The sequence below is a fragment of the Adiantum capillus-veneris genome, chromosome 27 (genome assembly GCF_014529385.1).
Source record: "Adiantum capillus-veneris isolate H3 chromosome 27, ASM1452938v2, whole genome shotgun sequence".
Classification (NCBI taxonomy): domain Eukaryota; kingdom Viridiplantae; phylum Streptophyta; class Polypodiopsida; order Polypodiales; family Pteridaceae; genus Adiantum; species Adiantum capillus-veneris.
The window spans coordinates 62,884,909-62,897,115 of record NC_140957.1 but is presented as its reverse complement, the minus strand read 5'-3'; the positions used below and the strand labels follow the sequence as shown (position 1 = coordinate 62,897,115).

The window sequence follows — 12,207 nt, the reverse complement described above, 5'->3', positions numbered from 1 at the left end:
TCGTATTCATTGGCACCATCATCGATGTCATTTGCGAGCTCCAAGGACATTATGGCTGCAATAATTATGAAGATAATGCAGACAATAATCACAACTTTATCCTCCATGTCCTACAAGAGGCAAAAATAGTAAACAAAATAAGTGAGGCAGTAAACATCCGCTAGCAAATAGTAAACAACAACCAGCAACCAATAAACATAGGAAAAAACAATCAAATTATTACTAAAAATTATCAGTCAATTCAACAGCCAACAACCAGCCAAATAATAGTGGCCATGTTCTAAAAAAGACATCAGCCAACAAGTTCTTACTTTAAAAAGACCCTCAGTCACCAGCTCAAAAAAACATCAACTAGCAATTTCTTACCCTCATATACCATCGATGAAAAAAGAAACATCCGACACCAAGAACTTAGATTTCAAGACCTGTTATTCAAGACGGAAATGGCATAACCAATCTACCACACTTGGGTGATAGAAAGGTAGGATTTTAACATGGTAGGAAACTATCCCAAGAGACCTTAAATATCTATCCGACACACACACACACACACACACACACACACACACACACACACACACACACACACACACACACACGAGAAGAAGAGGATTTTAACATGGTAGGAAACTGTCCCAAGAGACCTTAAAGATCTATCCGACAGAGTTGAACTCAAGACCTGTTAAACAATCTTGGGAGATAGAGAAAGAGAGAGAGCAGGGAAGGTTCAGTCAGGAGCTGCGATGCCAAGATCACCGTCACGGTCTCCTTCTAATAACGAAAGCAAGGCAGGTAGCCATCGCCACAGCAGAAGCAAACGGGACCGCAGGAGTTATTCTCGCTCTCCTGAAACTCGCCATCGCAGTAGCAGGTATATTAGAGAGAGAGAGAGAGAGAGAGAGAGAGAGAGAGAGAGAGAGAGAGAGAGAGAGAGGGCCAAAATGGCATACACGCCTAGGGAAAGAAACAAAAGCACAAAAAGTGATAGGACTCCTCGATGACGGCTGTGTGTACAAGGTTGCTCCACCTCTGTCTATAGTAGCATGGTCTGTAATTGCTTTTGTTAATATGTTTGCTACATTCTTAGCCTTGGGAACAATATTTCGATGAACGATGTCAGCCATGACTCTCTTCTTTGGATAATTGTGTTTGAGAGTGTTTTGCCTGAGCACATTTTGACCCACTCGAATCATAGAGAAACATTATAATTTGAAAATTTCACATCTTTGTTGCAATTGTTACTTTATTCCAACAGACAATTGATGTACATTTATAGGAGTCACCAGATGGAAGACTATTGTGTCAAAAGGTACCATCAGTTGAGCACCATTCACCGTTTTGTTAATTTGTCAGCTAGATAGTGGAGTGGTTCTTCCTTGTGTAGCAGGCACTACGATATAGTCTTCCAAGTCCCCCTCCATCCACTTGGCATCTAAAGTTAGATAATTCTTAAACTTCATACGGGTACTTACCCTTCACCTTCCTTTCTTTATGTGCTAGTATCTGCGCAGGCTGAAGAGTATTACTTGGAAAAACTTCTCGCTCGAAATCATCTTTGTCTTCAACAATTGATTTAGAGGAGTTAATGAATCCAATAATAATAAGTTTTGCATCTGCAACAGGAATCATATCGGTTTCATAATCCACTGCATCATACCGTTTGACTTGTAACATGAGGCTTAAATCACTCGTTCCACATGATAAAGCTCGTGTAAAATTAGTTCACATCCATCTTTGGATAGATTGTTGGTATGTCCTTGAAAGCGAATAGGTGGAACATCTAGGAACAACCAATGCTGACCAAGAATCATGTCTCAGTAAGATAAAGGTATGACTTCAAAATCTAGTTGGCCTGCATAATTTTGAACACAGAACTGCAATTGTTGAGTTGTCTCATCATAAGTTTAAAAACTATCCATGAGCTAATTCCACCTCATACAGTTAAAAATGATCCATGAGCTAATTTCACTGAGAGATATACGCGGCCATGGGGAAAGTTTGACTCTGGCGGTAAAGAAAAGAGCGCGCATGAAAATCCGCATTTTCAGGTACAAATGCCTTGTGGAGTGCTTGTTCAAATTTATCCCATGCCGGATAAATAATGGGATCACATTGGGCAGTTCACTTGAGATGCCAAAACTCTAACACCCTCTCTGCAGCTCATAGTGGACATCAATAGTGAGACCAAATCGATGAAGAAGCTACTATGGACACCCAGAAGTGGCCACCAACTGGATCTTTAGTGCTTCTAGTATTTTTAATATAGCTTGACAAATGCTAGCCTTTATCATGGCTGAGTATGCCCATCACCTCCGGAGGGTGATAGAAACTCAGCTCGTTGGTTTTGTAGAGTACGTTTAAAGCATGAATGACCTCTATATAAACATGCATCTACTCTTGGGCACCGACGACGTGAGTAGGGATGTCATAGCTGTTGTCCAAGCTATGCATGATAAAGGTGATAATCTTATTCTTCCTATTTGGACAAGCAGCGAAGTTGAGATCATATATTGTCAAGTTTGGTTCTTTGCTCTTCGTAGGTTTGTAGTAGTATTCATTTTTCGATTTCGTTTTTAGCTTACCTAAGGACTTAAGAATGTGTTTCGTTAGAAGAAGTTGTGTGAAGTTTGATTTCTAGGATTAAGTTTTTAAGATGTCTTATCCTTTTTTTGCTTAAAGTTGAGTACTTGTTTTAAGCCAAATACGTTGCGTCAACTTATTTTACACATGCCTTTTTTAAAAACATTTTTAAGTTAATAATATTTTGTTTTATCTAGTTTTGTTTCGTAGCAAACAAAGTGATTTAGTTTGTTTGTTTTTATTTTTCTTTTCTTTTCTTGTGTCCCTTGCTTTTATAGTTTTATGAGTGCTTTATTCCCTCTTATAATTCGTGAGTTCAGACTATTCTGAACTTATGAAGGTATATATATTATCCCATGCCGGAGTGTGTTTTTCATTTGCAATCCGTTGTTGCCACCAAAGGAAAGTTGCATCCTTGAGAAGACTTGAGGCCAAGACAATTTTCTGTGCTTTGGCAAGTCAAGATTAGAGAAATATGTCTGCATCTTGAAGGTGCACTGATCTATGACTTGTTTATTTCTTCTTCCATCATATGGTTTTGAGAGTTTAAAACTTTAATGTCCATTTTCTTTTTGTTATTTTGGGAGTGGTCCCATGTAGTATCATTAGTACCAAACCTAGGAAGTATCTATTAGAGTTTTGGCATCTCAAGTGAAGTGCCCAATGTGATCCCATTATTTAGTTTGGCTTTTAGGTATTTATTTTACTTATTTGTCAAAGTTTGGGTTGGCCAATTTATGTTAGACTTACACCACTTTGCTGCTTCACAGGTCTAGGACATACTTGTACGGCTAGTATGTCTCCGGGTCTAGGACATATTTGTACGGCTAGCATGTCTCCGGGCTGGCCACCCATAGTCTAGGTTGCTCTTGGTCCGGCCGCCCGAGTTTGGGGCCAACCGCCCACTTTGTCCGGGCGCCCTCATATATTTCCATACATCATTTTTCTGTTGGGTCGTGGGGATTTTTATCAGGCATCCCTACCTTCCCTTGGGCACCTATATATGGGGCCAGGGGGGTACCCACTCTCATATCTCATCACGCAGAGATCATCTGTTTGTGTATTGAGTCTTCTGCTCATGGTAGTCATGGGGGGACTGATCGCCCCCTCTTCTCCATCTCTAGCGTTTGTGGTCTCCTCTCTCTCTCTCTCTCTCTCTCTCTCTCTCTCTCTCTCTCTCTCTCTCTCTCTCTCTCACCACACACACACACACGCTTTCTCACACGCGCACTCACATGGTATCGGTCGCTAGAGTTTGGGATGCATCACCTTCAGCAATAGGTTCTCCTTCCAAGGGATCACAACAACCAGCGTTTTCTGCAAGGTCTGCCAGCGTTTTTGCAATGACCAGGCAAGCAAAGAAACAGGAGCTTTTCTGTTGTAGAGGACCTCACCTCAACCTGCGTTTTTGCATTCATACCTGGCGTTTTTGCTTCTGGCTGCAAGCACTAGCCTTCTTAGGCTGTTTCGTCGTTGGAACACCCCTCCATCTACTTGCGTTTTTGCAGCCCATCTGCATTTTTTTGGGAGCATCAAGGTTTTCAGCATGGAGGGGCAGCGCTGAGCTTTCCAACCCCAGATCTTACCGGATTTTACCCTATCTACCCGGTTAGGCATCTGATGCTTGGACCGGCTCAGATTCCTCTACATTTGCTACAGATTTCAGCGATACACCTGCCGTTTTCTCTGTTTTCAGCCCACTTTGGGTTGCTACATCGAGTCCCCACCATCCCCACACCCTCCGGACCCTGCCGGGAGCGTACGAGCACGCTGAAAATCGCTGGACCAGCGTTTTCATCACCTCGCAGTTGTGTTTTTGGGTGGACAGCAGTCACATGGTTTGTGCTTTTTTTATAGAGGATGAATTTACCTCCTGCCACGACACCACCCGATGGTGGTCCGTGCGGTCTCCCAGTTGACTGCTGCAGTACACGGTATCGTTGACATCGGCTTGATTATCTACGGACGTACGATCCTTGGGAGATCCATTCATTCCAGCCATCATTCGGCGGTTGCGCACTCTAGAGGGGGTGGTGACTTGTGGTTTACTATGGACACACCTATGCACTCATTAGAGGAGTTCACACGAGATATGGCCATGCTCATGGCATATGGGATTCCGAAATTCCCAGAGAGAACACCACCATCTTGGGTGGATAGACACTTATCAATTGACCTCGACACACCAGATCGCTTGCTTGCACAGGAGCATCTACATGGACTTAGGTAGAGGATCTTGGATCTCTTCTTGGACAGGTTCATTGCTTGGATCTATAGACTAGAGTGGGACTTCAGTGGACTCTCTTGGAGAATTTACCCACGAGATGCGGGGGGATCAGGTATCCCGCGACAACATCCGGAGTTGCACGTAGCTTGGCTTGGATGGTAGTGCAATTGCTCTTCTACACTCCTGGTCATTTGGATTGCTACCTTCAGAGTTGCTTACACTCACCCTCGGTAACCTTACAGCAGACTTATCCCCTGACCTAGGCAATAGGCCACTCTGAGCTCATTCACATTGAGAGCCACACTAGGTTGCGGTTTGGTGGCCTGGATTATGTTTTGGTTGACACCGGAGGATTGGAGGTAGGAGATACAGGGAAGACGGCGCAGACAAATTGGTATGGCCTTTCCTCTTCTCAGAGGTTCTTCATAGCGTAGATTGCTTAGTCTGGCTTCCCTTCTTCATACATGATGATCACGGTGCGGACAGCTTGGTTTGACCACACCTCTTCTCAGAGGCCCTTCACAGTGCAGACTGTTGATTCTGGCTTTCCCCTCGTCTTGGATTACCCTACCTACTGACAAGACACCATCCGGTGGTGGTCCGTGCGGTCACTCGGTGAGCTTATGGTAGCTTCTACAGTGCAGACTGTTTAGTCTGGCTTTCCTTGTTTCGGAGGATGTTTACGACGCAGATTGCTACATCTCACCTTCCAAGAGTTTAACACAGCTTAGCCACCTGGCCATCATTTGCGCGCGCGAGAGAGAGAGAGAGAGAGAGAGAGAGAGAGAGAGAGAGAGAGAGAGAGAGAGAGAGAGAGAGAGAGAGAGAGAGAGAGAGAGAGAGAGAGAGAGAGAGAGAGAGAGAGAGAGAGAGAGAGAGAGAGAGAGAGAGAGAGAGAGAGAGAGAGAGAGAGAGAGAGAGAGAGAGAGAGAGAGAGAGAGAGAGAGAGAGAGAGAGAGAGAGAGAGAGAGAGAGAACGCTGGTGTGTGGAAGAGGGGGTGTTAGACTTACACCACTCTGTTGCTTCACAGGTCTAGGGCATACTTGTACGGCTAGTATGTCTCCGGGCTGGCCACCCATAGTCTAGGTTACTCTTGGTCCGGTCGCCCGAGTTTGGGGCCGGCCGTGCACTTTGTCCAGGCGCCCTCGTATATTTCCATACATCATTTTTCTGCTGGGTTGTAGGGATTTTTATAAGGCATTGCGCTACCTTCCCCTGGGCACCTGTATATGGGGCTAGGGGGGTACTCACTCCCATATCTCATCACACAAAGATCATTTGTTTGTGTATTGGGTCTTCTGCTCATGGTAGTCATGGGGGGCTGATCGCCCCCTCTTCTCCATCTCTAGCGTTTGTGGTCTCCTTTCTCTCTCCCCCCCCCCCCCCCCTCGTCTCACACTTTCGCACACGTGCACTCTTCACAATTTATTGACTCCTGAGGTTGGTATATAAGCAACCCTCAGTCCCCATTGTACAAGTATCAATTTATTGCCAAGGTTGGTTGGTTCAGTAGTATCTCTCTCTCTCTCTCTCTCTCTCTTCCCATCTTCCCATCTTCTTCCCGAGTCCAAGCTTAAAGAGGACCACCATCTCCTTCCTCAGTTGGATCGAGAAGGAAGCGCAGGAGGCCATCAAAGCCACGCTTATTCACTTACTCTACAGACAGAAACTAAAGGATGCCATCAAATATTCTATCTTGTCAGATTAGAAAGCCCCTTCTGTGGACCCCAACTCAGAAGTCGGTAGCTTCATCTATGTAGCCATCAACCCTGGTAAAATGCCGGACATGCGTGGTGGTAAGCGTGCTAGGTCAGAACCTAATCGACACATTAGAGGACGTGGGCGGCAAACCTACACACCACAACGCCGTGTCACATCCTCCGCCTCTCTATCTAGGCGGACCAATGGGTCGCGGGCCAACTCTTGTAGCAGTTGCTTCACGCCACAAGGAGTCTCTTCGTACCCAGCCTTCTTCTCAGAACCCCCTCTCTCGGCACAACCTTCTGGGCAGAACTCACGCACTCGCCCTGCATTTACTGCTCAATGTGCTAACAGTGCTAAGGCCCTACTCTATGACTAAAAAGGTGTTTTCTTGAAAATTGCAGGTCATCCGTGATGAGCATGGTCGCCTTTTTTTCCAGAAAAAATCTCCCTCCAAAGGCACTTTTGTGCCAATTTTGTTTGTAAACCCTCTCCTAGACATACCTAACCTAAAGGCTTTCCTAAGCTTTTTCTTTTTTGGACTTTGTATTGCCACCACCCCACCTGGGATGAATGTCTCTTCAGTTGGGCCTTTTTTCCCCCGTTAAAAGTTCAGCTATGTAATGGTAGGGAAGTGTTTGCTTTTAAGCATGATTCTTTGTCCACTTGTGCATGTCATGCTTTACCTGACGAACTTAACAAGACTTGGGGACATCTTATCTCTACAAACATAAGGAAATTTGTTAGCCTTGAGCTTGCCACACTAAGCTCTTATGGTTTGGGGCACATACCCTCTAGGCCACCACTACTTGAAGAAGCCATCATTGAATTAATTAAAGTCGTGGACTTCCTCATCTCAAGTTACATTATCAGTCGCCCTCTAGGGCTCTCTCGAAAAAGCATGCACCAAGTGCTCTATGGGTATTGCAATAAATACCTCCCTTTAAAAAGGAAACACAGAGCATACTCGGATCTCCAACCCGAGATCAATAAGCTTAGAAGCCATTTTTTTCATCACGTCTTGTAAAGCAGCCAAAAACCCGGTCCTGATTTGCAAACAACTAATCATCTTGGAAGCCAACAAAAGGCTGCGAGGACTAGACTTCGAGCCATACACCATGGGAGTCGACCACAGGCTATCGTACATAAGCAACACTCTCACCCCCATATTGCAAGTCAAAAACAACTCTCTACCCTTTCTTACAGCAACCTACAAAAGCCACAAGGAGGCATTTCGTTGGATTACATGTGGCTCTAACTGTTGCTTCACAGAAATTTCTCTGCTTATGGTATGCATCCTCAAGACATGCATCCCTTACTGTAACAAACTGTTGACGTGTCAAAGCCTAAAGAATGGAGCCAACTTACAGATGTGGCCGAGGGGCCTAAACCCTAAGAAGAACAAGTAACAGAAGAAGTCCTACCAACTTATGGGGACCTCGTTCGATGGGGCCCCAAGTGACATAAAGGAAGAAAATAAAGCAAGATCCGGACACACCCCAAAAACTGATGACGTGGCAAATTTTTGAAAATTGCACTCGCATGATGACGTGGCAGGCTATACAGATTTCGGCGTTTTGCATTGGTTGATGACGTGGCAAGCTGTACGGATTTTCGTAAATTACGCTGGCAGCTTTTGGCATTGCTTTTTGAACCAGAAGCTTTTGAGTTTTAAAGGCTTTTTACTGTAACTGCTTTTCAGGCCAAGGGCCTTTAAATATGAGGCCAGGGCTCATTCTTTGGCATGCTTCTTTGGAGAAGGTGCAGAGTCTGGGTACCGGCTTGTACTGTGTTGATGCAATATAAAGAAATACCAAAAGGGACGCCAAGGTTTGGGGCCAATACTCTCTGGGGTGGAATTCCGCCACTCCATGTCGCGTGTCGTCTCTCTCTCTCTCTCTCTCTCTTTCAATTTAGTTGTTATTGAAGTGCTAAAAGTCTGTTTAGTCTGTTCTTTTCTATTGGCACGTGGTGCCCGTCTTGTGACAGTGGTATCAGAACATCATGCGTGTGCTTTTCTGAAAGCATACCGGTCCTACAAAAGAGCAGATAGAGCTATTGGAATTTTATTTGAGGTATCTTGGCCCTCCAACCCGGACTTATTAGCCACTCCCACCCTTACTTCATCGCGCATCGGGCACGCTCCCGTCTTTACCGCTCATGTCTTATAGGGCATAAGCCAATTAAGATCACTTGCAAGAGAAGGATCCAGATTTGTTTCAAGTCACTGTTTTTCTTAGAAGCAGTGCCACGCAGATGTTGATGTCTATAGCTACCAAGTAGCATACTCCAAGGACTTGACAAGCTTTCAAGAAAATTATTTTGCCCGAAGTTATATGGTTTCTTGCATCTTCCTTCGGAGTGCAACTTCTGGCAGAGTGGGGTATCCTGAAATGCTTGCCATGGAAACCCTAGCAGATTATAACTTGAATTTTCTCGACATTTCTTAGTAGATGTCTCTTCACGAGCAGATGATTTTGGAGGTTCGGTGTGATTGCTATCTCTTGGGACTACCATCGCAGCCAAAGAAACATTGTCTGTCCAAGAGCTGATGGACCATGCTGTGCTCGGCTACGACCTCATGGAAGGAAAGTTTGATACTGGTTTCAATGATTGGTGGTTTTACTCCCGGGTGGAGAAGTGAGAAATACTTTTTGGTATTGTTTGAACCTCGGACCGACGCAGGCCGATGCTCGAGGAGCGTTTCGTTGTATGTTTGAAAACCTCGGAACGACGCAGGCCGATGCCTGGGGAGCGTTCCGTTGTATGCTTGAACCTCCAAGCGACGCAGACTGCGGTCTGGGGAGCGTTTGGTTGTACAGTCCTCTGAGCTCATGGCTCGGACCTTTTTAGGTTATTTGCGGGGGGAGTGACTGTTGCTAAATTGGCTTTATCTTACATAAAAATAATTCTAAATGAATTATTGTATTTATAAGTGAGAGGGTTTTCTCGCTTGGAACACCAAGGAAAAATAATTCTAAATGAATTATTGGAATTTTAAGTGAGAGGGTTTTTCTCACTGGAGACATCCGAGTGCAGAGTATTCCTAGTGCGTCATTCAAAGTAATGACGGGAGCACTGTGAACGGGAATATTTGTAAGGCCACCAGGAATGGGTACTTCTGATTCGTCACAACGGATGGGTGACAGGGAGCATCGGTAAGAAGTATCCGACCATCCAAGAACGGACATCTCTGATGCGTCATAGGATGGGTGACATAGAGCATCGTGAAGGAGATTGTACCATAAGTTCGGTAGGAAAGGACTAGGTGATGGGTATTCCTGATGCGTCACAAGGTGGGTGACGGGTGCATCGGAAAGGGGATATCCATAGTCGAGAGGAAATCCGAACTGGAAAAGAGGAATACGTGTAAAGACGCAAGCACAAGAATAAAGATGGGTTTTGAGAAGCTTTTCTTAAAAAGCGGAAAATTTGAACGAGTTTTCCGGGAAGAGCAAACGCTTTCCCGCGAGGAATCTATGTCTGCATTGCATTTGTGCATGTGGTTGCATCTAGGGACGCCTGGGAAGTGTTATGAAAAGCATTGTTTTAAACTTATAAGGTTTTATTGAGTTTTTGGGTAGGTTCTGACCATTTTAAAATATGCCGGCCGCCCACTTAATAAGTGGTCAGCCACTTAGAAAATAAAGCAACAAAACCAGCCAGTGAATTCTCTCTCCCTATTTCGGGTAGAACAGTGCAAAAAAAAAAAAGCCTTGGCCGCGATCTTTGCGCGAGCAGCTATTCGTGCCGTGGCCAAGGAGCTATAAAAGCACCACATGCCCTCACTGAAAAAGGGGTTACCAACGTCAGCAAGAGAAGACTCTGCCACCAGATAACGCAAGAGATCGCGCGAGACTACGAAGCACGAAAGTCGCTTTTCCCGCGCAAGAGCGACAGGTATCTATTGTGGATTCGCCATACGAATTGTTGTCGCGTGTTTGCGTGTGTGTTTGCAGGTACTTCATCGCGAAGGAGAAGCGAGAAGGCTTCGGCCTACGCTTGGGAATTCCGGGAACGGATTTCGGAAATTGTCTGCGGAGTCTCGACTCCGAGTACAGACGGAAAAAGGATTGAGAGCTCGTCTCTTGGATCTCCCTTATGGGAAGGAACGACCATCGAGACAGAGATTTAGAACAGAGGGTTTTTCTCCGGTTCTTGTGCTTGTAAAAAGATTCTCCCTAATAAAGGATTCTCTTTAAGGGGGGGGGTCATAGCTGTTGTCCAAGCTATGCATGATAAAGGTGATAATCTTATTCTTCCTTTTTGGACAAGCAGTGAAGTTGAGATCACATATTGTCAAGTTTGGTTCTTTGCTCTTCGTAGGTTTGTAGTAGTATTCATTTTTTGATTTCATATTTATCTTACCTGAGGACTTAAGAACGCGTTCCGTTATAAGTTGTTGTGTGAAGTTTGACTTCTAGGATTAAGTTTTTAAGATGTCTTATCCTTTTTTTTGCTTAAAGCTGAGTACTTGATTTAAGCCAAGTAAGTCGCGCCAACTTATTTTACACATGTCTTTTGTAAAAGTCATTTTTAAGTTAATAATGTTTTGTTTTATCTAGTTTTGTTTCGTAGCAAACAAAGTGATTTAGTTTGTTTGTTTTTTTGTTTTTGTTTTTCTTTTCTTTTCATGTGTCCCTTGCTTTTATAGTTTTATGAGTGCTTTCTTCCCTCTTATAATTCGTGAGTTCAGACTATTCTGAACTTATGAAGGTATATCTCTTTAAGGGGGCGGGGGACCAACCCATCCTTTGGTCCCTAGTACTGTGTCGATTTTCTCACTTCTCTCTCTCTATCTATTTCTCTCTATATCCTTTGGCTTCAATATTAAGCGATAAATTTTATTTATCCGAGTATATTTTATATTGCTATGCGCTCCCGTTTGTGACAGTGGTATCAGAGCATGGTCTCCTCTCTTTCTCTGTAAAGGAGGACGACTCTGGGAAGATACGGGAAGAAGCCATGACAAGTCAAGAGAGAAGTAAGCAGGCGGAAACCTAAGTCCTGCAGGAAAAGCTTGCAGAGTTGGGAAATTTTTTTCTCTCTGCAAGAAGTCGACACAAGACTTGGGATTCTTTGAGAAGGGGACAAGAGCATGATGCTCAAGAATCTAGAGAATCCAAGGAGCGGAATGCTCAAGATCCTTCAGAATCCAGTATCCATAACCATAGCCAAGAAATCCCGTCATTCCGAGAAGGATATAAAGAAGGTCTTTAGACCTCAGAACACTCCGGTTAAGTTTGATACTTTTGACGGAAGGGAAGATGTCCCGAAAGCTACAACTTTCATTCAACAGTTTGAAGTTGCCTTTGCAAATGGCAATTTCTTAGAAGTGTCGAAGGTGAGACATGTGACCAAACACCTCAAGGGGGATTGCAAGTACTTGGTGGTATACCAAAGCTCTGCAAGGAACTTACAACAAGACTTGGATTCAATTCAAGGCTGAATTTTCCGATAAATTTTTTCCTCTACTCTTTGAAGAAGGCATCCAAGAAGATTGGGATCGGTTTGCCCAATAGAAACACGAGTGAGTCAAAGCAAGTAGTGATTCACTCTTGCCAAGGTAACTCCACTCTCGACCCTCTCTGAGGGAGGAAAGATGAAGAAATTCAACAAAGGATTTTTGCCCGAATTTTGTAGACGCATCTGCAAAATACTTTGCAACAGATGGTAGAGTCAACAATAAAAGCTGAAA

The 12,207-nt window shown here is 44.3% G+C and overlaps 1 protein-coding gene across 2 annotated transcripts in view; it reads left to right on the top strand.

The window, feature by feature from the left end:
• The first annotated feature begins 647 nt into the window (after positions 1-647).
• LOC147422084 (uncharacterized) overlaps positions 648-12,207 on the top strand; it is a 52,582-nt gene continuing 41,022 nt past the window's right edge. Inside the window, exons 1-2 of one of the 2 annotated variants that reach the window (XM_086503585.1) lie at positions 648-871; positions 1,277-1,309. In XM_086503585.1, the coding sequence (XP_086359711.1) occupies positions 744-871; positions 1,277-1,309 (161 nt within the window). In that variant the 5' untranslated portion in view covers positions 648-743. The remainder of the gene's footprint in view (positions 872-1,276; positions 1,310-12,207) is intronic. The other variant, XM_086503586.1, reaches the window with a different exon arrangement.